Source organism: Sminthopsis crassicaudata, chromosome 3 (assembly GCF_048593235.1).
Source record: "Sminthopsis crassicaudata isolate SCR6 chromosome 3, ASM4859323v1, whole genome shotgun sequence".
Classification (NCBI taxonomy): Eukaryota; Metazoa; Chordata; class Mammalia; order Dasyuromorphia; family Dasyuridae; genus Sminthopsis; species Sminthopsis crassicaudata.
This window is the reverse complement of record NC_133619.1, coordinates 211382476-211407552: the sequence shown is the minus strand read 5'-3', so window position 1 is coordinate 211407552 and position 25077 is coordinate 211382476. Positions and strand designations below refer to the sequence as shown.

Below are 25077 nucleotides of genomic sequence, written 5' to 3'. Positions count from 1 at the left end.
TTTCCAGCTTATTTCTTATCTTTAAAGTTTATGGTAAAGTTAGTTTCTGCTCACCTTGGACTGAGAAAACACTGTGTTAAGCTTTAGAGTTTTTCATGTTGCTGTTTTCAAAATTAATTCTGTAGATTGCAAGTTTTCAGTGTTTCCAAGGTGCTATGATTCAAGGAGAGGTATGGTCATTGATCTCCTGGTTGGCACTATGGTCTTTCCCCAGGAAGGGCTCCTTACCATTCATAACCACAAGCATGTTCATAAGCACTCCTTGTTGTCTTGGAGCTGTGACCAGGGCTCTGCTGCCTTGTGACCAACCAATCACCAGCACTCTTCTCTGCCCTAGAACTGTGACCTTGAATGACATATGGGTCAATAGAGTAGCTAATCAGTGCCAACAAAGGGTGCCATATCATCTTTGAGAGTTCCTAAAGTTGCTGCTGTTGTGACTACTGTTAATTCCACCTTATTTTTGGGCTTGGGATGATTTCTACCCTATTTCACAAACTTCTACTGTCAATTGAAATTTTCTTAGGCCAGAAAAAATGTCTCATCCTGACCTTTTGTTGGCTCTGTCACTTCAAAATTTAATTTGAGACATATATTTTAAAATTATTTGAAGGGGAATATTGAGAGAGTACATCAGGATTGCCTCTAATTTGCCATCTTCCTCAGAACATTATTTTCACTCTCAATAGGGGTGGGGGTGGGGAAGCAAGAGTTTACAAATAAAGGAATGGACTAGGAGGTTAAAGATGGAAAATTTGATGCCATAGGTAGAGGTTTGGGGTTGGGAAATGAGAGAATTCTAGGGAAGCATAAGAGCGTAAACTTTCTGGTAGTTTTAGGTTTATGTCTGGGTTCTTTTTCTTTCTTTTAAAAAAAAAATTTAAATCAAGACTGAGTCTTTCCATTTTGCCCAGGCTGAAATTACAGGGGCTACTAATAGTCCTGATATCACTGATTGGCATAAGAGTTTTGACCTGTTCGTTTTTTAATTTGGGGCCCCTTCCTTAGGGACTCTGGAGGCTCATCGTAATGAAGTTTAACTTTGTGTGGATGTTGAATGAGCTTTAGCCCACTGTGGCTCAGAACTCCTAAGCTCCAGAAATCTAGCCTCAGTCTTCCCTTGCAGAATATTACAGAATATTACACATTTTGAAGGTGTTTAGCCATATTCTAGCAAAGGATTTCCTTTAAATGGAGAAGGTGATGGCTATTGATAATAGGCAGGCCAGAGTAACCAGCAGAGTATAGGGCCAGTGAACACAACTAACTAAGATATCTTGTCTAGTGAGTAAAAGCATAGGAATGGAGATGGGGTGGAACAAATTCCTTAACAGCTGCTAGCAGGCAAGAAATAAATTTTGGCTTCCTCAAAGACTATGTAGGTATCTGAAACTCCCCCTCTTGTAGACAGCTGGCTTTGCTAAGACAATGGTTCTTAGATCTCCTAATGGTGACTTGGTAACTTTTGTCACCTACTGAAGTTCATTCTTTCTTTTCATTCTTTCACTGATTGGCTCCTTATTCATTTCAGCTACTGCTTCCCACTGGGCCTATCTTCAAGCTCTGATACCGATTTATCACTGTCACTGTCTCAGCCTAAAGCTGTGGTATCTTTTTTAGCCAGTTTCTTTTGCTTTACTAGGTATTTTGTGTGATCCAAGATGTGTACAGAAAAAAGGTAGGAATCTTCCCTTTCTTTTCTTGCTGATAATTTATGGTCTGGAGAGCTAAATTCTTATCTTTTACAAATGATTTTTGTTATATTTATTGTCTTACCACAGATAAATAACTCTTCTTTTAGAAAGTGGTAAGCAAGTCCTCAGATCTTACCTTTAATGTTTAAAACTCTCCCTTATATAAGTTGAAGTTTGGCAGAGTTGGATAGATTTGTTTTTTTTGTTTTTTTTAATAGTATTTTATTTTTCCAAATACATGTAAAGATAATTTTCAACATGCATTCTTTTGTAAGATTTTTGTGTTCCAAATTTTTCTCCCTCCCTCCATTATTTTCTCCCTCCTCAAGATAGCAAACAATCTGATATAGCTTATATATTTACAACACTTTCAAACATATTTCCTTCTATTTGTTATGTTATGCAAGAAAAATCAGATCAAAAGGAAAAAAGAAAGCAAAGAAAGAGAAAAAGAAAGCAAATTTAAAAAGGAAAATGCACATTCAATCTTCATAGTTCTCTCTCTAGATGCAGATGGCATTTTTCATACTGATGAGGTATATACCTAATGATGAGGTATAAGCAAATGATATCTAAATAAAATTAGGATTAATTGAGGTCTAGTGGAAGGATTGGGGTACAGGAGTCAAGTGGAGCCTCCCCTGCATCCCCTTTGGATTCAGCGCAAGGATACAAAATTAAATGAGGTCTAGTGGCAGCTAGAGTCCCCTGTAAATGAATTTACAGGCCCAAAAACCTAGATTGATAAAAAGAGGTTTATTGTAGGGTTTGGGAGTAAGGTTAAAGTCTGGTTAGTAAAAGGTATTAGACAGAGGAAGAAATACACCAAAAGTGGCAGGACAGAGAGTCTGTAATGCAAAGCATGGTTGCCTGCATTTTTCAACTCTCTGCTCAGAGATGATTCCAGCTTGGCTCTTTTATCTGCTTGAAGGGGCATATGGGTGGAGCCAGGTTGATTCCTCGAGGGCCAGAATCCACCAGGTGGGGGTTGAGCTACCTGAGCAGATAGTGGGGGCTGAAAACCCAAGCCAGCTCAGATTCGGTGGGGCTGGATACAGCTCAAACTGGCTCAGATCCAGATCTTTCCCCTTGGAATACAAAAGAGTGGTTTTGACCAGATCTTGTAAATCAAAGGTCAGTCCCAAAGGAAGTTGGAGATGAGAAAAAGGAATCTTAAAGGGGGCTACGCCTGCATCAATACCAAGTCTGTTGGAGTTGTTCTAGATCACCATATATGAGTTTTTCATAGCTGATTATCACATAGTCTTGTTGGTATTGTGTTCAATGTTCTCCTGGTTCTGCTCACTTCAGAACTGAGTAGGTTTGGAGCTGCTGATATATCCTGGGAGGTAAAAGGCAGAATCTTCCAACTGAGTCCTACAGTATGGTGTTTATGCTTTCTTTTGACTTTCATCCAAGGGGATTAATTAGACATAAGAGCAGGTGTTTGAAAAAAAGAATGGCACATTTGAGACTCAATGAAGCCAGGATATACATTCCTCTTCACGAGGCAGCTAACTATTATAATATAAACTTGTTTGGGGCAAAGAACTTAACATTAAATAGAGTCTCTACAACATGAACAAAAAGTTCTCTGCCTCCAGAGGCAATGTAAAATCATTCAATAAACAGTTATTTGTTGAAGGGAAAGGGTAATTCCATAGGATCATTGGAGCCCCACCCTCAGAATATAAGCAATTTGCTTTGTCTGTTACTCTTGGCCCAAGTAGAAAAGATCAGAAAGGCTGCTTCTAGAAAGTCAATATATGGTGTAAGGGAAGGACCTTCATTCCCAATTCAGAGTGGGAAAGAGGGAAGGGTCATGGATGACTCCAAGATTTTCCATCTAGATAACTAAATGTGTGGGACTGCTCTCATTAGAAATAGAGAAGTTTGGCCAGAGAGTGTATTGAGGGAGATAGACAATGATCTCTGCTTTGGACATGCCAGATATGAAGTCCCACTTGGATAAAAAGAATACACTGCTTTTGTATAATAACAATATATAGCACTTTAAAATTGTCAGAGCCTTTTACAAATATTATACACTTTGTCCTCACAATAACGGTGTGAGGCAGGGGCTATTATCTCAGTTTTGCAGAAAACTGACTATGTAGGGTAACATAGCTAATTTGAACTCACTTCTTACTGATCCCAGTTTCTCATATCTAGCAGTACATACTATCCTTCAGAGCATGTAGGGCTTGTGTTTTCAATAGAGGATAACATGGAACAATTTATATCCAGTGGTTAAGTAGGATGAGTTTTGTTTTGCTTTCTTAAGGTCGTCTTGGGTTATCATAAGAGATACATAAGGGATAAGCTTTTCATTTTGCCAATTAAATTAATCAGGTTCCCCAGTGTGCAAATGAATTCTTGGAAATGAGGAAATTGTAAAGTTTCATGAACATTTTAGGCCACTGGGGGAACTATTTAATTAAAACACTTCACCAAAATATCCTATTAAATGGTCCTCTACTGTCAGTAATTCTTGCTTATCTGTGTCTATATAAAAAAACAGAGGGGGAAGAAAACACACACATGTGTACATATACATTTATGTAATATACACATATGCATATGTATATATAGGCATTTTATAAATCTCTGTGTATGTGTGTATATAATATACACACACACACACATATATATATATATATATATATATATATATATATATATATATATATAAAGTTCCCAGTTACCTCCCTAATGTCATGGTTCTTTTTGAGAAGGAAGGACAAACAACAATATGTATGTGTATATGTATATAGTATACACGTACAGATATAAAAACATACATATCTATATTTCTATATATACACACATATCTACCTATCTATCTAAAATCCCCAGTCATTGCTATCAGTTTTATGATAGCTAAAAAGCCTACATAGTTTTCTCTCTTAATCCAACCTTGTCCTATTATTGATGGCTCAGACTCTGTCTAGATGGCTCTTGGGAGTGTGAGATGCATAATTGACTTAGCGAGCTCCTGAAGAGAAGGCAAATGAGCTCTCTTGAAATGTAACTTTGGAGAAACTGTACTCTGAGCAAATGAAAAACTAACAGTGGTCCCAAAGATTGGATAATGCAGCATATCTCAAGAGAAAGGAAACAGCTAGGGTAGGATGTTATACTATAACTATAACTATAACTAAACTATAACTATCATTATATCATGATATAACTATAATCATAAAATATGGTTACAGGTTGGTTGCTTATTTGTTTCATTGTTAGAAGGGAGTTTCTGCACTCTTACAGAGATGTGCCCAGCTATTTTAGGTAGAGATGAGCTCTGCAAGAGATTTCTGCAGGTTTTTAATCAGTTCTGAAAAAATGAGAGTAGCAGATACTAAGGTGGTTCTTACAGACTCTGTATGAGTGGGCAAGTCATTCTCAGTCTCTTCAACTAGAAAATTGGAATAATAATAGCTCCCACCTATTATGAAGATCAAATGAGGGAATATTTGTAAAGTATCTGGCTTATTCCCTTCTCTTCCCTTCTTTAGTAAGTCCTTCCCTATCATATACTTAAAGGACAATGCTGGCACAGAGGAGGGTTCCAATTTGCTGTGCTAGTTATGCCATGTTATGCTATGTATACCTTTTTTTTTTAAGGATTTTTTTTTCTAAAATGATAGGAAAAGATAATGATGAATGTTGGAGGGGATGTAGGAAAACTAGAACATTAATTCATTGTTGGTGGAGTTGTGAACTGATCCAACCATACTGGACAGCAATTTGGAATTATGCCCAAAGGGCTATCAAACTGTGCATACCCTTTTTTATTATCACTATAGCTTTTTATTGACAAAACATATGCATGGGTAATTTTTCTATTTTTTTAAAATTATATATATATTTTTTATAATATTATCCCTTGTATTCATGCATGGGTAATTTTTCAACACTGACCCTTGCAAACACTTCTGTTCCAACTTTTCCCTTCCTTCCCTCTACTTCCTCCCCTAGATGGCAGGTAGTCCCATACATGTTAAATATGTTAAAGTATATGTTAAATACAATATATGTATACATATTTGTACAGTTCTCTTGTTGCACAAGAAAAAAATCAGATTTAGAAAGGTAAAAATAACTTAGGAAGAAAAACAAAAATGCAAGTAAACAATAATAGAGTGCATAGGCTATGTCCACACTCATTTTCCAGTTTCTTTCTCTTTCTGTTCATTACTGATCAGTTGGAACTGAATTGGATCCCTCATTGCCAAAGGTAGCAACTTCCATCAGAATTGATCCTCATATAGTATTGTTGAAGTGTATAATGATCTCCTGGTTCTGCTCATGTCACTCAGCATCAGTCCATGTAAGTCTCTCCAAGCTTCTCTGAAATCATCCTGCTGGTCATTTCTTACAGAACAATAATATTCCATAACATTCATATACCATAATTTACTCAGCCATTCTCCACTGGGATATAAGCCCAGTAGTAACATTTCTGGATCAAAGGGTCTGTGCATAGAGACCCACATGTGCAAGAATGTTTGTGGCAACCCTTTTTGTAGTGGCAAGAAACTGGAAACTGAGTGGATGCTCATCAGTTGGAGAATAGCTGAAGAAGTTATGGTATATGAATGTTATGGAATATTATTGTTCTATAAGAAATGATTGGTAGGGTGATTTCAGAGAGGCCTGGAGAGACTTATGTGAACTGATGCTAAGTGAAATGAGCAGAACCAGGAGATCATTATATACAGCAACAGCAAGATTATACGATGATCAATTCTGATAAACATCTCCCATCAACAATGAGCTGATTCAAACCAATTCCAATGAATGGTCTTGTGATGAAGAAAGCCATCTGCCCCCAGAGATAATACAGTGGGAACTGAATGTGGACCACAACATAATATTTTCACGCTTTGTTGTTTGCTTGCATTTTGTTTTCTTTCTCATTTTTTTCCTTTTTGATCTGATTTTTCTTGTGCAGCATGATATTTGTGGAAATATGTATAGAGGAACTGCACATGTTTAACCTATATTGGATCATTTGCCTATTGGGGTAGTGTGTGGGGAGAAGGGAGGAAAAAATCAGAACACAGGGTTTTGTTGGGGTGAATGTCAAAAATTATCCATGTATTTATTTTGAAAATAAAGCTACAATTAAAAAAAAAGGAAATCTTACTTTTGAAAAAGCCAATACCATTATAATGAAGCAACTTTTGTATTAAAAAAGTTCAGGTTGAATCATTTTGTTCAACGAGCTAGCAGAATTTTAGTGTAGTTTTTCCTTCTTCAGAATTACTGATTTATTTTACTATCTTCTTTATGATGTTTTTAGTATACAACTAAAAATATCATAAAGAAGATAGTAAAATAAACCAGTAGAAACATGGCTGGATCAAAGGGTATGAGTTGCTAATTTACTGATTTCTTAGCACTTTTATTTTTCTATTTATTCAATTTAACCAAGCTATTGTTAAACATCTACTATGTAAAAAAGCCAGTGATATGTGCTAGGTTTTTATTGTTGTTTAATCATCTAACTTTGTGACCTCATTTGAGGTTTTTGTGGCAAAGATATTGAGTTTGCCATTTCCTTCTTTTGCTCATTTTACAGGTGAGGAAACTGAGGCAAATGAGGTTAAGTGACTTTATCAGGGTCACACAGCTAGTAAGCATCTGAAGCCAGATTTGAATGCAGGAAGAGATTCTTCCTGATTTTAGGTACAGCACTTTTATCCACCGTGCTATCTAACTACCTCTTATCACATTTACTAACTTATAAGATGAAGTAAATATTTAAAGACAAAAGAATAAAAAACTTTTGTGAAACAAAGGTAAATCTCCCAATTCCTGGTGAGAGGAATAAGGCTTATTTCCCCTAGAAAGAGATCTTGGGAGAGAGATGAAAGGGAATAAAGGACCACTGGTTATAATTTGCCTATAATGTTGTCTATAATTGTATGCAATAATCTTTGTGCATGATTCTCTCACACCTTTGGCTACTTACAGCTATAGCCCATGTTGCTTCCATGATAGCTGCACCTATGTGACTTTTTCCTCCCCAGATCTTTTGTCTTATCAGTTTCTAGGAGTCCAGATGATGAAACGGACTGGCTTATGAGTCTGAGTCAGCCTCTCTTGCCAGTCCTAAGGTAAAAACTGGAATATTTCATCAGAGAGTAATTAAAGAGGAGGAGGAGCTTGAGAGATTTCTATATAGCAGGCATCCATCTCTTGATGGTTAGGAGACACATGACTAAATACAGTGTAGTTTTTTGTGAGAAAAGAGGAAAACATTAAAGTGTGTGTGTGTGTGTGTGTGTGTGTGTGTTTGTGTACACACTTGTGTGGAAGGGTTGTTAGAAAAGACCTCATGTAAGTAGTGACATATGAACTGAGTTTTGAAGGGAGTTCAATATTCTAAGAGATGGAGGATGACTTAGGGTGAACCTTCCCAAGATATCTTGAGATTTACTGGCTAGATTTTTTTCTTAAGGATCAGGCCTTAAATCAAAACCATTCTGATTCTAATTGGCCACCAATAGGTCCTAGATCAAGCCCCATTTGATCATTGTTTGGGTCCTGATTTATTTATTTAGATATTTTTGGATTAGGTGAAAGAGGAGATTCTTTGCCTCAGTTGTTACCTAGCCTTAATCAATGAATGGATGTGGCCTCACTCAAACTTGAAGATCTTAGCTTAAAAAGGCCAAGGTCTCCCATTGCATCCAAGGACATCTCCAATCATCTTGATCTATATCTGGCCACTGGACTTAGATGGCTCTGGTGGGGAAAGTGAGGGAGGTGACCTTGTACTGCCCTCCCTCACTTAAATACAAATCACTTGATGTCATGGTCTAACAACAATATGATGAATAACAAAGGAAGCTATCACATAGAATTTGACTGTCACATAGAATATATGATGGCAATAATGTGAGATCATTCTGGATAAATGTGGTTGAAACCAGATTATGAAGGCTTTAAATGGTAGTCAGAGGTATTTGTGTTTTATCTTGGAGTCAAGAGAGAAGCACAGAAATTTTTTGACAATGAGGTGGTCAAACTTGTCCTTTGGGGCATAAATTTGGTAACTGTTTGGGTATTAGATTATCAAAGGGAAATCAGTCTTTACTTGAGGAAGGGAGATCTTCCAGAAAAGTCTATGGCAGTTATCCAGAAGAGAGTTAATGTCCATTTTGGTAGGAAGGATCTTTATCATCAAATGTCACTGACATATATGTGAAATGTTGGATTCATCATGCCATCTGTCTAACTTTCAATTCTCAGATGCTTGTGCTAATTTTGGATAAACAGTTGACACCAAAAAAAAAAAAACCCAACAAAACACAGATACTCTCATCAGTCAGCACCACACCATCTATATGTGGAACCATCAGTTACAGCAAATGATGAAGTTTTGAATTCTGTGGATAAGTTCACTTATTTTGGCAGTATGCCTTCCAGGGATGTCCAGACTGATAATGAGATTGACATATGCATTGCCTGAGCTAGCTAAGTGTTGGAGAGGCTTTGAAGAAAAGTGTGGGAGAGGAGAAGTCTTAAACTGACACCAAATTGAAGGTCTATGGAACCATTATGCTGACATCCTTGTATGTTGTAAAATTGGGACAGTGTACCAGTGCCATGCCAAGAAACGGAATCATTTTCATTTGAATTGTCTTAGAAGAATTATGAAAAATCATCTGGAAGGATTAGATACCAGACACAGAGGTCCTTTCCCAAACTAAATTGTCAAGCATTCCAGTTCTACAGTGGAGAGCACAGCTTTGTTGGGCTGGCCACACTGTTCAAATACCAAATATATACTTGTTAAAAAGACTATTTTATGGAGAACTGACACTGGGCAAGCACTCTCAAGGTGGTCAGAAAAAGTGATACAAGGACACTCTTAAGATGTCTCCTAAAAACTTTGGAATTGATTGTATGACATAAGAGACAGTGGTGCAGGACCACCCAGCATGGCATGCCCTCATCAGAGAAGGTGCTGTGCTCTATGAGCAAAGCAGAATTGAATTAGCTCAGAAGAAATACAAGATGTATTTCTCACAGAGCATTCTGAGTTCATATTGGTCTGATTAGCCACAGTCAGACTCGTCACTGAACTTGAACATAGTGATGTCCATTTGGTCCTCTTTGAGAACCAAGGACAATAAACCAATCAATGCAGAAGATGACCTAGTAAGATACTCAAATTTGCTTCTTTTGACTTAGTAAATCTTTGGATTGGCAATTCCATTGACCTTACCTAGTAACCTTATTAAATAGGAAATTAATTTGTCTTGACTTGTAATTCTGCATTTTAAAATTGGAAGTTTCCTTAGAAAAACAATCTATTCTAACCACTTCATTTACCAAATGTAGAAACTGGCACCCTTGAGGTTAACTCATATAATAGATCATATAATAAGTTCTTAATGAATTCATCCTGGCACCAAATATATAACACATTCTTTTTTTTGTTTTGTTTTTTTAAACTGCTCACAAACATTCTATTCTAATCTCTTTTCTTGGATCAGTATCAAGATTATTGATCTAAACTTTCTGTCACTCATCCTTTCCCCTACTTTTTAGAAATTGGAACAATATTTGCCTGCCCCTTCTTTGGTTTAATTGTAATTTCCATATGTTGCTTTTGTTCTATGTCTGACATATTTTAAACTTTTAAATTCTATATTCATATCTAGGTCATAAAACAGCCAAGTTCTTTTTTGGATGTTTATTCCCCAGCTTCTATTATTTGAGTTATAAAATCAACAGTTTCCTTGTTTCTGCTTATCTTGCATCCCAAATATTATATATGTTCAACTAATTTTAACCAAAGAGAATTATGGTAAAAGTACATGTAGCAAACTAGCCTAGGCAGCTCTTGCTGTTGTCTGTTACTGCTGCTGCTTGTTGCAGCTGCCTCGGCTGCTGCAATGTTTTGGAAAATAACTCAGGATTAGATTATATGGAATCAATTTCCACACCACATGATGTACAATAATTCATAACAATCATTAATGATTCCTACTGGGCTGTCCTTAGATACCATGCTGTTAACTCACATTTTCTTCCTCCCCCCCATCCCTTTTTCCTCATTAGTGGCTATGCCTGAAGTGGATCATCTAGGAGTGGCTCCTCGTGTCTTAGCAAAAATATAAAGAAGACGTGCACACTCTTGGACAAGAGGAGCCTGTGATGAGAAGTTAAATTTATGAGCACACTATTTTGGAGACATGGGATGTAGCCATTCTGTTCACAATGAAACTAAGAAATCTGAGAAAGGTAAGTAGTGTGACTATGCCTGTTGTTAATAAATGTGAGAGGAATGTGATTTTTTCCTCTTCTTTTATTTCTTGGATTGAGTATTGAATTGGCTGGTTCTGAGTGATTTTTATGTAAGGCCTCATGCTTTGTTTTCTTCAAAGTTTCATAGTGAAATAATCTGGAAAACTAGTTTATAGAATGATAAAACTTGTTGTTTATAGTATTAAATTTCAATACACTAGCCAGTAGATGATATTTTAAATTTAATGTTAGTTGAAAATATGATTGAATCTATAAAGAAATAAAAGTTAAAAATTCAATGAAAAGATATTAGATCTCTTTCCTTTTATAAAATATCCACTAATATAGAAACTATTTGCAAATAGGCATTCAATATATGCCCACGTGACAAATGACCCAGGATGAAATTATGTAGGATCACTTTCCACAACAAATGACATATAGAAATTTAAGTTTAAAAACAAACTTAAGTTATTCCAAAAGCTTGGTTCGATTTTAAATTTTATAAGGCAAAGATCAAATGAGTTTTCATGTCTGTTCACTAGATTTCACAAGAGCTGTACCATATTTTGAGAAATATAAAAGGTAAATATTTACCTAGATTGTCTTTTTAAGGTATAAATATTATCTTTTAAAAGCACACTTTTTTTTTCACATGCCACAGTATGAGAAAATCTATATTTTTAGTAAGATGTAGAGTTTTAAGAATTATTTATACTGTGTTCTTTCTAAATGTTAAATACAGTTATTGATATCTTTCTTTAGAACTCACTGAATTTGGTCTTTGTGAACCTGTTTTATGTAGCCAAAGTAAAATTAAAACTGTTTTTTTTTAATTATAGTTTTTGTTTACCAGATATATGCATGGGTAATTTTACAGCATTGACAATTGCCAAACCATAAAATTAAAACTTGAGGCAATTGTTTGGTAACTTTGTGGAAACAAACCTTGCATTAAAATACAATAATACTTCAGTTTAGAATGAGAAGTGATCTACACTAACTAATATGTTCTGATTTACTTTAGGAATCAAAGTAGCTCTCTCTTCTCTCATATCATTGTGCCTTTTTGGCTGATCAGTGGTTGCCAGTGAGTAAGCTGTTCTCTGGAAATAGATAAGGGACTTGAGAGAAGCATTAATGCTTCAAAGGAATCAAGAACACCATGTCTTACATTTTCTTTATTGTGTAAGTTATTCCCTGGTGATAGTATCCTGGAATATGAAGGATAAGCATTAATTCTACAGCTATAAGAATCAAGTCATATAACAAAACCACATTTCTCAGATAGGAATAAATAAAAAATAATCAAATCCTTCTATTTTGTATTAAACTAAGTTCTCTCTGTGTGAAATTCTAGCAATTTAAAAAAATTTGATATAGTTGCTTACATGAATTGCTTCAAGGGGTGGTGGATTCCTTCTTTTTGAAGATTTTCAAGCAAAAGTTGTATAACCCATTGATGGGATATTTTAAAGTGGGGATTCTTTTTATGTATGAGTTGGACTAGATTTCCATGAAGTATTTTCCAACTTTCAAATTTCATAATTCTATAGAAAGAGTACTGGGTGAGATCTAGGATGCTTGAATTCTTGCCCCAACTCTGCCCCCAACATGATGAACATTCCTTAATCTCTTAGTTTAGTTTCCTCACCTCTAAAATGAAAAGTTTAGAACAGAAGATCCTTATTAGGTTTGAAATTTGTGATGTAAAATATTGGATTTATGTAATGCCATTAAAAAAAATTAACACCACTTTCTACTACATTGTTTATCTAACTTCTCTACACATTTCTGAACATTTCTAATTCCTAATGCAAGAAGGCCCTTTTTATGGGCCAATGACTTTTAAATGATTTTTTATCACATTTCAAATTACAAAATATTGTGTATTATTCTCATTACGTAATACCCTTTGCTGGGTGAGAGAAATATGTCTTTCAATTTTACTATTATTTTGAAATACCATTTATTTAAAATCAAATAATATTATAGATACTCATTTGTATATTGGTGATCATTAATGGTATTTATTCTGACTTCAGATATTTACCCACAAAGTAGGTGGGTATTAAGAAGATCAAATGATTTTGATGCGGTTAGTGACAATGCAGAAAGTTGAGGTTTGGGAATCCCCTTCTGGTCGTTCAACATAAAAGAATTCATGAACCTGAAATATTAGTGGCAAAAAAGGGAAGTTTTATTGTTGCCACTGCAGCTTTGCTAGGAAGACTGATTTCTGAGTGACAAGGTCCTGGCAGAGAAAAAAAGGTCCTAGCAGAGAAATCCTGGTATATAAATAAAAAGGGGTTGTCATTGAGAAGAGAATGTCTTCACAGCAGGCAGGAGTACTGGCAGGCAGCTATGCCAAGGAGAGAGAGAGGTTCCTTGACAAGGCATAATCCTGCTTTGGACATTCTGCAAGGAAATGAGTTTAAAATTGCCTTTTAATAGGAAATCTGAGATTGAAGTTTTAATTTAATGTGATTCCTCCAATGTTGTCACTGCTCCTAGGCCTAGATTTCCAGTTGAAGGAGATCACTTAAGTTCTGGCTACTATGAGTGGTCCTGGACTAATTTTCAGCTCAATAGAGGGTGCAGGTACTCAATAGAAATATCAGGTCCAGATCTCCAGCCAAATGAGACCATTTAAGTTTGAGTTAAGTAGGTAGTGGTCCTGGGCTAACCTTAATGAAACCAGTTAACTGTCCCAAAGGGTGGGTTTCTGTCAGAGGAGAGTTTCTCAGAGTTCACCCCATGGCTTCCTCCCCAAAGTCAGAGAGGATAGTTTCAGAGTTCCCCCCATCAATATAATATTAGTTAAAAGTATTTAGCACAATGTTTGGCATTATATAAATTCTTTTTTCCCTTTCCTTCCCTTGTACATAGGCCAAAAAATAAACCATGGTAAAGATAGTGCAACATTCCAAAAAACAATAAATGAATGAGTGAATGAAAGCATACATTTTTTAGTATTTACTTTGTGCTAATCACTGTCCCACGTGCTGGTGATAAAGCTACAAAAGCTCTCAGGAGCTTGTTAGGAGAGAAAAAGAGATATATGGGAGTTGTAATCAGGGAAGGGTGTTTTGGTTTGGGAAGTCACTGGAGTGATGAGTGAATGGATAGAGAATAAATTAACAAGCCTTTTACCAGAATTAATTTGATTACTCATTCCTAGAGCAAGAGATGACTTGTAGAATAAGATGTGAAGTATGGTCTGAGACCTAAGGATGGCTGGCAGGAAATATTGACTTAAAAATGAAGGCAGTCCAAACCTAGGGTGGTGGTTCCCAAATGGAAAGGTTAAATCGCTAGGATGGTCTCAGGAGATCTCAACCTCCAGAAGGAGCGTCGGCCTAGCAGATGACAAAATGACTGGGTCTGGATTGTGAGGCTGTATAGGTAGAATGGTTCCAGTGGTCCATGCTGGCTTACTCAATATTCAGAAGACCATGGCTCCAAAGCTGTGTAAGAAAAAAGAATATGGTTTTATCTTTTGTATTATCTATTTTTCCACTTATTTTGAGATATATAAATCAGTATTTTGCTAAATAATAAAATTAGAAATTATAGTTTTTCATACTTCAATGTTATTTTGTACTTCAACTTTTTGTGTTGGTGGGCTTTGAATTAATGGGTACATGTAGGATTGATCAGGGGTTCTCTTCAATCAATTCGAGCTTAGTTTTTCTTCTGTAGTATATCTGTGTATACATTGATACTTTGTCATACAATTGACCACAATTCCTCATTGTTTCATCTAACTTCTACTGTGGATTGGGACTCAGGAGGACAGATTTTGTGGGAGGACCTTTTTTTTTTTCTATCCCATGCTATTAAGGGGAACACAGAGCTTTCAGATTTTTTCACATTTCTTTGCCTTCTCCTGACAGATGAGAGCATAGCAGAACAGAACTGGTATTCAACAAAGGGAATCCTTCACATACAAATAATCTTTCTCCTCAGGAACTATTAATGGTGGACCTTGGGCAGAGGAATTACATATACCATCCCAACACTTTCTGATCACATCTCAACATATACCCCAGAGCACATGGTGGACATAGTCCTGCCCACTAGATCTGGGAGGAACTTGATTAAACATGTTCCAGAATTCTAGACTTCTTTGTAGAAGACCCAGGGGATGTATGGTGGTATTTAATGTTCAGAGGCTGTGTGATCCCAGAATTCAGCCATGGAATGGAGCAGTGACATCCTTAGGTTTTTTTGGTGGATAATCTAAATTCAAGAGTTGCCAATTTTTGGCGGGGGGAGGGGACAGGAAGAAAGACTTAAAGATCAGATCCTCTGGAGAAAGGAGGGGATTTGAGAGATTTCTTGAAAAGTATTGCCTCTTAGAGAAAGAAGATTGTCATCTGGCATCTATTTGGAATGGGTGGGGAGGAGCTATGACTTGGGAAATCAAGGCACCTGTAGCTTACCACCCTCTTGTCTTTACAGACCCCCAAAGTGTGTTTTCCTCCAAAAGGGAGTTTATGCTTTATTGAAGTACTTACATGTTTGCTATAAGGAAGGTAGGATAGAGTGCTGGGCCTGCAGTTAGAAAGGCCTGACATTAAATCTGACCTCAAATACTTTCTGGATAAGTCACTTAACCTTCATAAAATGATGATGATAATATCTACCTAACAATTGTTGTAATAATCAAGGTAATATTCATAAAGCACTTAGTTCCCAGAATGTAGTAGGCATTATATAAATCATTATTCTCCCCTGCCCTTTCTATATCTGCTTATGAGTTGTTGTATTATAAAAGTTTGCTATATCTTTATGAGTTTTTGTGAGTATCATATCCAATATCTCTACTGTTACCTTGAGTGCTTATATTGGGATTGAGAATGTATTTTACCCTTATTTGTGGAAAATTGTACATGATCTATACCTAAGTTAGAAAGATGTTGACTATTTTGTATTAGTCCTCAAAAATGAATCTGTGGGAAACTAGAGTTGGTTTGGGGATCCTGCCTAATAGGGTTACATTAGTAATCTATTTTCTTTGTGATTTTTCTTTTAGAACACTATAAGAATTCTATTACATATTTCTTTTTTTTCCCTTTGCCTACTTAGAAATGTTTTTATTAAAAATTTTAAGCCTGAATAGACCACAAGAGTTCTTTTTCTTTGTTTTAAAATTTTTCCTTTACTTTCATTTTGCTTGATTTTCACTATCAGAACACAAATAGAACAAATAGAAGTTATTTTGAAGAAATACTTTATTTCCCTTATTAAGAATGAGTGCATTAATCAATTATTATGTTCCATTTAAAATAAGAAACACTCTATTACATTAACCACGTGAGAATTTATTCATTTATTCAATCTATCAATCAAATTAAGAACAAAAAATACTTAAACATTACTGGATAAATAAAGTGATAGGAAGTTATTTCTAATTTATTGAAGGACTTAGTTATATAAGGGTCTTGCATAAAATCAGGAGCTAGATCAGAACTCAAGTTATTTGAGCATGTATTAATGGTTGTTGTCCTTTGTTTTTTGAAGACCAAAATGACATCACTATGTTAGAGTCAAGGTAGTGTGTCCACCTGTAGTTAATCAGATCAATATAAGCTCGAAATGTTCTACCACAGATCAGACACAAATAGTCCCTATGAACATTTGGGGTAGATTCTTCAACTTTGTGCATCTCCTATTTCTTCTGAACTACTTCATATAGCACCTCCTCATAGAGTATAGCACCTTCTCTGATGAAGGCATGCCATGCTACATGGTCCTTTGCCAGTGTCTCCTCTATCACATGATCAATTCAAAAGTTTTTAAGAGGGACCTTGAGAATGTCCTTGTATTTTGTTGTTGTTGTTTTTGTTGTTGTTTTGTTTTGTTTTGTTTTGGCCCATCATCTGAGTGCTTGTCTTGTGTGAATTCCTGTAAGATAGTCTTTTTGGCAAGCATACATTTGGCATTCAAATTTTAGCATGTAGAGACAGGAAGAGATCAGTATCAGGCAGGTTCTTGAAGAGTCACTTGGAAGGGACCTTTATCTTGACATTGGGTATCCTCCTTCCTTCTCCCACCAGACTCTCTGATTCTCCTCCTTTCCTTTTCCCCTTCTCCCCAGCCACAAATCCCTTCTTTTGGTTAGAAAGGACTTCGTGAGCTTTAAAGAATCCATAGAATTTGGATTTCCCATCTTCACTCCACTGAGTCAGTTATAACTAGAGGTAATGTTTGTATTTGGAGTAATCAACTGGATGCGAATAGTTGATTTAAGGTTCTGCAAGGAATCCATCAGGAAAACTACAACATGCAGAAAGGAAGCATATGAAGGATTCCACCAAAAGGATTTCCAAGGGCTGTTACCTTTTTACCACATTTGCTTTCTGAGTTTAAGCCTACTTTCTCTACTAATGGACATCTTTTTGATTTACAATTCTGTACTATTATAAAAATGATAAGAATATTTTGTTGTGTGCCGCAATACCAAAATTGACCATATTGTAGGCCATAAGAACTCATATCTTTTATAGAACACAATACAATAAAAATCAATCAATACAAAAAAAAAAAAAGTGAGTTGAGAAGCAAATCATAGAAACAATAGGATAATTTAATTTTAGAAAATTACAATGAAGGGACAACAAACTAATATGTTTGAGATACAGCAAAAGTAGACATTAAGAGAAAATTTATATCTTTCATTAACAAAATGAGAAGGCATGATCAATACATTGATCTAGAACTAGAAAAATGATTAACAAATCTCAACTGAATGCTGAAATAAAAATTCTAAAAATAAAAAATTTCAATAAAACATTTTAAAATACAGTTTATTGAATTGATAAGTTAAGAAAAAATCAACTAAAAGGTAATTCTTAAACTCATCTGACTTTAAAAAGAAAGGACAACCAAATTGCCAACATAAAAAAGGAAAAGGAAAATACAAAAAAAAAAGAATTAAAAAAAATAAATTTATTAATTAAATATCAATAAAAGCAATACTTTATAGGAAATGAATGTATACCAAAAATATAAATCTTCCAGTTTGTTGTAATAGAAGTAACTTAATTTAAGAGAAATTAACAAGCCATAAATGAATTTCCAAAGGGAAAATAAACCTAGAACCAGTGTCACACAGATAGGAAGCTGTAAGTGTCTGAGACCACATTTGAACTCAGGTCCTCCTCAGGGCTGGTGCTCTATCCACTGTGCCATCTAGCTACTCTTTAACCAATATCTCTAATGAAGATCAAAGCAAAAATAATTAAACAAAATTTAGCAAGGTGGCTACAGAAATAAGGGGAAAAGATTATATACTGTGACCAGGGTGGATTTATATTTAGAGTTGCTTTAATATGAGAACAAGTTTAAATATAATGGATAATATTAATAACAAAAATTATTAAAATGACATCATTAGAAGCAGAGTTTTTTTTTTATAAAATACATTATTTTATGTTTAGAAATACCAAAAAGAATGATAAATTGGATTTTTTCTTATTATGATAAACAATGCTTATATAAAACAAAGAGCTCCTAAGTCTTTTTAGTTAGATCAAGAGTAAAGCAAGGACATACATTGTTACCATTATGGTTTTTATGTAGTTCTATGAATACTAGTTATAATAACAACAACAACAAAAGAATAAAAATGAGAGATGAGGGAGTTCACGAGAAAGACAAGGGGCAATTATATGAACTGGGGCATCTTCTGCACAGCAATAATTTAACCTGTGAGAGCTGACTAAGTGAAAGAGTATAGTGATAAAAGGTCAGAGGTCTTAAGGCACTTCCATTGTGAGTATGAAGTGGATGAACAAAGGAAACTGAGATCAGACAGGTAGATGGAGACTAATTTGTATGCATATAATCAGGTGTCTATGAGGATAGATGGTTGGCTTGTCTGAAGTTGAAACATAAAAGTTATCTATTAACTGCTATTACTGTTCTCTGCCCTCTACCCTTGAAGTGAGCACTACCAACTTGGTCTAGCTTCTTCTAATCTTCTCCTACCAGGAAGGATTTATTCTCTAGTTACTGTTCTTGGCTCCTCCCCTACAACATAGGGTCTTTTTGAATATGAATGGAGGTGAACAATGGGGAAAATTAATATTACTAATGATTCCCACACCAACACTGACAGTAATAAAAAATTGGCTCAATCTTATTTAAGGGGAAAAAATAACCCCTGAAATGTAGTACTTAGCCAGCTTACTTTAGAACATTTATACAAAATATTTTTTAAAATGAATATCAATAAATTTCACTTTCCTTCTTCTCAGGAGACTCAAACATACTGTCTATTTAGACCAAGTATTTGAATTTCTTTCTCTTTCCTACAGAGTCAGTAGCACTAATTAAAACAAAAAGTGTAAACAGACCAAGAAGAGGAACATTTTGGAGTAAGTATTTGCCCACTTGTGCAGGAGAGATAATCATGAATTGGAAGGAGAAGGAAGGAAAAGAGGAAAAGAGTATTATCACCATCCTTTATCAGATCTTCCAAAAAGAAAATTGAGTGAGGAATACTTGAGTTCCAATCTGAACTCAGACACTTATTAGCTATGTGCCTTTGGACAAGTCTCTTAACCAATATCTACCTCAGTTTTTTCATTATAAAAAGGAGAAAATAATAACACCTCCCTATGATTGTTCCGAGGGTCAAATGAGATAACAATTGTAAAATGCTTAGCACAATTCCTGGAACATAATAAGTGTTTAGTTTATTATTACTATTACTTCAGCCACATCTCCCCTCGGGTTCCTGACAGGTTGAGATGGTTCTGTTAGACTCCTTTTCCATCTGTCTTTCAGAGACATTTTGTTAACTGTATCTCCAACCCAAAAAGAAATAGAAAATTAAGCTGCTTGATTTGTAAAACTGGCATTAATTCCCAATTTCCCAGCTTGAAGAAGTCTTTAATTCCCTTTGCATAGATGCTTCCTTTATTTCTTTGAGAACCTTGCAAGCCAAGATAATTTTCTTCTAGCCCATAAAGCATCATTTCCCAGGGTGCAATTTCTTTGTATTGGAGAGGTACCTAAGGTTTCATATACATAAGTAGTTTTCCCCATCTTCCATCTTCTTCTTTCTCTTCTTTGTCTTTTTTTTGGTCTAAAGCTCCTTTAAAATGTTTTTTTTTAATGCCTTTTAATTTTACATCATAATCATTAAGCTTAATTTTTAATTAGATTTTTCATTTAAATTTCTAATTTTATTTAACCTATTTAGATTTGTAAGATACAAGGAAATATATTCTTTTGAACTTGTTTTGCATAAACTACTTCTGCTTAACTTCCCTTATTTTAAACTGGCATCCAGAAATCCACATCCTGTTTTCAGATACCAGCTTCTTAATCATCTTCATCTCCTACTTTTTTCTCTTCTGTATTCCTTGTCTTCAATGTCTAGCAGTATTAAAAATATGTTCTGGTGATCTTAGATATAATGTTTTATTAAAAATAATGAATGAAGAGTGAATTTCACAAAATAACAGAATTAGAAGGAACTTAGAATCTATCTAGTCCAACTCTGTTAGTAAGTATAAGATGACACTCGAGGAACACAAAGATTGTTGATATTGAGTTGTTTTTCAGCTGCGTCTGACTCTTTGTGATCCCATTTAGGTTTTCCGTGGCAAAGATATTGGCGTAAAGAAGGAAAGAAATCAGGATTTCTACAATCCCTACTATGGGCCAGGCTTACCACAGTAACCTCTTACAAATATTATCTCATTTTATCCTCACAACAATTTTGGGAAGTAGGTGCTATTTGTTATCCCCATTTTGAGGAAATTAAGGTGAACAGAGAGAGGGTAAGTGAATGCCTGGGATCATGCAGCTAGTAAATATCTGAAGCTGCATTTGAATCCTGTAGGTCTAGCACTCTCCACTGTGCTACTCAGCTACCTCTATTATTCTCTAAAGTCCTACTTTCTTATATGATTATTTTTAATGTTGACACTTTATTATAAAGTAGCAAAATATACTCAGTAATCTCATCAAACAGCATATATTGCTCTTTTGTCTGGACATTCTATATGTAATTTTATTCTGATGTAACTCTTATATATCTAATTCTTACTTTGCTAAACTGTTTGTAATATTTTATCTGAAACAGCATAGATTTTCAAGTTTTAGTGGCATATATCTGGAATCAATTTTAATGAACAATATACCTTTGAAATTTAGTTATTATGACATCATTAATATGATGATGTGATATGTGTTGATCTTGAAGTCTGACTTTTTATCATGTCAGTGGTATATGTCGGAAATAATATTAAAATGTATTTGTTATTTGAATTTTACTACCTTCTTTGAAGTATTGAAGAAACTTTTCAAAAATTTTCTTCTCACAAGATAAGTGATTTTTTTAGTTGCTGTAGGATTAATTCATCTTTTTTTATAAATAATTTTATAATTATTTTTTTTTACAACATTATCCCTTGTACTCCCTTCTGTTCCGAATTTTCCCCTCCTTCCCTCCACCCCCTCCCCTAGATGAAAGGCATTCCCATACATATTAAATATGTTATAGTATATCCTAGGTACAATATATTATATGTGCAGAACCGAATTTTGTTGTTGTTGTTGTTGCAAAGGAAGAATTGGATTCAGAAGGTAAAAATAACCTGGGGAGAAAAACAAAAAAATTGCTCACAGTTTACACTCATTTCACAGTGTTCCTTTTCTGGGTATAGCTGATTCTGTCCATCATTGATCAATTGGAATTGGATTAGCTCTTCTCTATGTTGAAGATATCCACTTCCATCAGAATACATCCTCATACAGTATCATTGTTGAAGTGTATAATGATCTCCTGGTCCTGCTCATTTCACTTAGCATCTTCCCTATGTCCTCTTCCATTTTCCTTTTGGATTCTGTCTTTCATAAAGAAGTGGTCTTATTCTTTGCCAAGGCTAACTTCTCTGTCTGCAGAAATGATCACATTCCATCCCTCTCTTCCAACAGATCGCCCTCTCTGTCATCCTCATTCTATTGCTTATTTTCAATCTCTTCCTGTCTCTTAGCTCATTCCCTAGTGCCTATAAACATGCCCACATCTCTCCTAATTTCAAACATTCACCTGATTCTTCCTTCCCTGATAACTATTGTCCTGTATTTCTTCTGCTCTTTGTAACTACCCTCCTCAAGAAGACCATTTATAATAGGTGCTTACATTTTCTTTCTTCTCTCTTCTTAAATCTTTATAATCTGGCTTCCAACTTCATCATTCCACTGAAACCACTCTCTCCAAAGTTACCAAAAATCTCTCAATTGCTAATCCAATGGCCTTTTTTCAACCTTTATTCTCCTTGACCTTTCTAGCTTTTGCCACTGTTGACTAACATGATCACTTGCCTTGATATTCTCTTCTCTCTAAGTTTTTGGGGTGCTACTCTTGTTCCTAATTCTCTTCTTACCTACTAGACCTTTCCTTCATGGTCTCCTTTGCATCCAGATACACATTCTTTGTGGGTATCCTATAGAGTTTTATCCTGGGCCCTGTTCTCTTCTCCATTTATATTACTTCACTTTGTAATCCTATTAGCTTCAGTGAATTTAATGACTACATCTGTACTGATGTTTCTCTAATAAACCTTTCCTGTACTAATCTTTCTGCTGCCCACCAATCTCACATCATAAACTGTTTTTTAGACTTCAGGAATTAAATGTCCAATTAGATAGATATTTTCGACTCAACATGTCTAAAATTGAACCTATCTTTTCTCCTACACCCTTCTCCTTATCTTCTCTCCCATACCATATCCAATCTCTTTCCAAATGCTATCGATTGTATATTTGTAGAATTTTTTATATATCCTATAATAATAGTGCTACCAGAAAATATAATTTGTTATATGTATGGTTTTCTTGGAGAGCAGAAGAATACTTTGTAATGGCAGAAATTCTCATATGTCAACACAATTTATTTTTAAAATTAAACATAACATAGTAATTATAGATTGAATTAAAACCAAAATTGTTTGCTATTTCATTGATATGTAAATTAACTATGGACTAATAACTAGACCACAATTTTCAGCATTAATGGTTCTTGTTTTTATTTTAAAATTTTATCAACTTTCTTACTCATTTTTTTTTTTTTTACTTTTGATCTGATTTTTCTTGTACAGCAAGATAATTGTATAATATGTATAACTATATTGGATTTAATATATGTTTTTACTATGTTTAACATATATTGGATTATATGCCATCTAGGGGAGGGAGTGGGGGAAAAAGGGAGGAAAATTGGAGCACAAAGTTTTTCAAGGGTCAAGGTTGAAAAAATGATCCTTGTATATGTTTTGAAAATAAAAAACTCCAATAAAAAATAAAATAAAATTTATCAACTTATGTTTTTACTTTATTTCCAAATCCTTCCCAAACTCCTTTTAACAAATACTAAAAAGGGGAGGGGAAACAGTTCAGCAAAAATAACCAATATATCAACTGAATATTAAATATACTTGTCCATCTTTCAAAAGAAGGATAGATGTACATTTTCTCAATAGGGTGAAGTTTGGTCCTTTAGTTTCAGTCTTTCTGTGTAGCAGTTACTTTTATATTGTTTCTGGTTCTGATTATCCCACTTTGCTTTAAAGTCTTCCTGTGTTTCTCTGAATTATTCATATTCTTTTATTCCTATATTACTATAATATTCAGTTCCTCTTGTAATTTATTTATCCATTTCTCAGTTGATAGGCATCTTTGTTTCCATTTCTTTGCCAATCCCAATAGTACGGCTATGAATATTTTAGTATTTGTGGGACTTTGAGTTCCTTGGATTATATGCCTAGCAGTGGGTCTTTGAGTCAAAGGATATAAACATCTTAGTAACTTTCTTAGTACAACTTAAATTTGTTTTTTTTGGAATCCCTTCCATCAATTTTTCAATTTCCCCAATAACTTTCCTCCAACCCCAAATAAAGTCCATTTCTTGTAACATATATGTGGAGTCAAACAAAACAGATTTATATATTGATCATGTCTAAAAGTGTATGTCTCATTCTGCATTTATACTCTAAGACCATTCTATTTAGAGGTGGGAAATATACATCATCATCCACAGGGCAATTAGATAGCTCAGTGGGTAAAATGCTGGGCCTGATTAGGATCACTTGAGATTAAATCCAATCTCAGTGATTCTGGTCAGGTGACTTATCCCATTTGGATTTATTTACAAAATAAAAACAATAATAGGTTGTTGTGAGGATCAAATGAGATAAAAAATTGTAAAGTATTTAACACTCTTTCGTCCTCTTAATTGTTGTTTCATCTAGCACCATTTTAAATTATCATTGGGTTGGCTTTTGTCTTCAATGGTTTTTACATTGCTATAGTCTTTAGACATATGTCTTTTCAGAATTTTTAAATAAAGCCATACTATCATCTTCAAGGGCCATTTCAAGGGCTGTTTTCTTTTTGCTGATATTTAAACATTTTAATGGCTTTGTTACATAGCATTGCTATCATTAACATTTCTAGAACTATGTTGTGTAACAATAACAATAACAAGAGACAGCTTGGCTTTCTCACCCTGTATTTAGATTTATAGTATTTTTTCATCTTAAATTTTTAAGACATATGCTTGGTATAATATTTTAAAATGCCTGTCTATGCCTACGACTTAGGATGTTTAGCTTGAATGAGTGTAAAACCTTTTTCTACATGTGTTGACAAAATCATGTGAACTTTTGTGCTTTTGTTTTTAATGTGATTAATTATGCTAATTGTTTTCCTAATACTGAAACCTTTTTATATCCCTTATAAAATATACCTTTGTCACAGTGATCAAGTTTATATTTTTATGGGTCTATTGCTGTAGTCTTTTTACTTGAATCGATTTTAAAATTTTGTACTCATCTGCATTTGTGATAGTGTTCTATAATTGTCTTTTTTTTCCTTTATTGATCCTTGAAATAGGTATTAAAAATATAATTTCCCCGTAAATTTGGAATTGCTTCTTTCTCAGTATTTGGAGCAATTTGTATGATGTATGTATAAATTACTCCTTCAGTATTTGCTAGTATTCACCTATAAGTCTTTCTCAACCAATGATTTTTTTTTTTTTTCCTTTTGAGGAGTTCCATCCAGGGTTTATTATTTTTTTTTTCTTTGATTTGATTAA

General features: G+C 34.5%; 1 protein-coding gene across 7 annotated transcripts in view; it reads left to right on the top strand.

Moving 5' to 3' along the window:
- The window catches only part of PPEF1 (protein phosphatase with EF-hand domain 1), a 157106-nt gene that overhangs the window by 18609 nt on the left and 113420 nt on the right, over positions 1–25077 (top strand). For 6 of the 7 annotated variants that reach the window (XM_074299878.1, XM_074299876.1, XM_074299873.1 and 3 more), the window contains one exon: positions 10773–10955. In XM_074299878.1, coding sequence (XP_074155979.1) covers positions 10907–10955 — 49 coding nt within the window. In that variant the 5' untranslated portion in view covers positions 10773–10906. Of the gene's footprint in view, positions 1–10772; positions 10956–19286; positions 19343–25077 lie in introns of those variants that run through there. The other variant, XM_074299872.1, reaches the window with a different exon arrangement.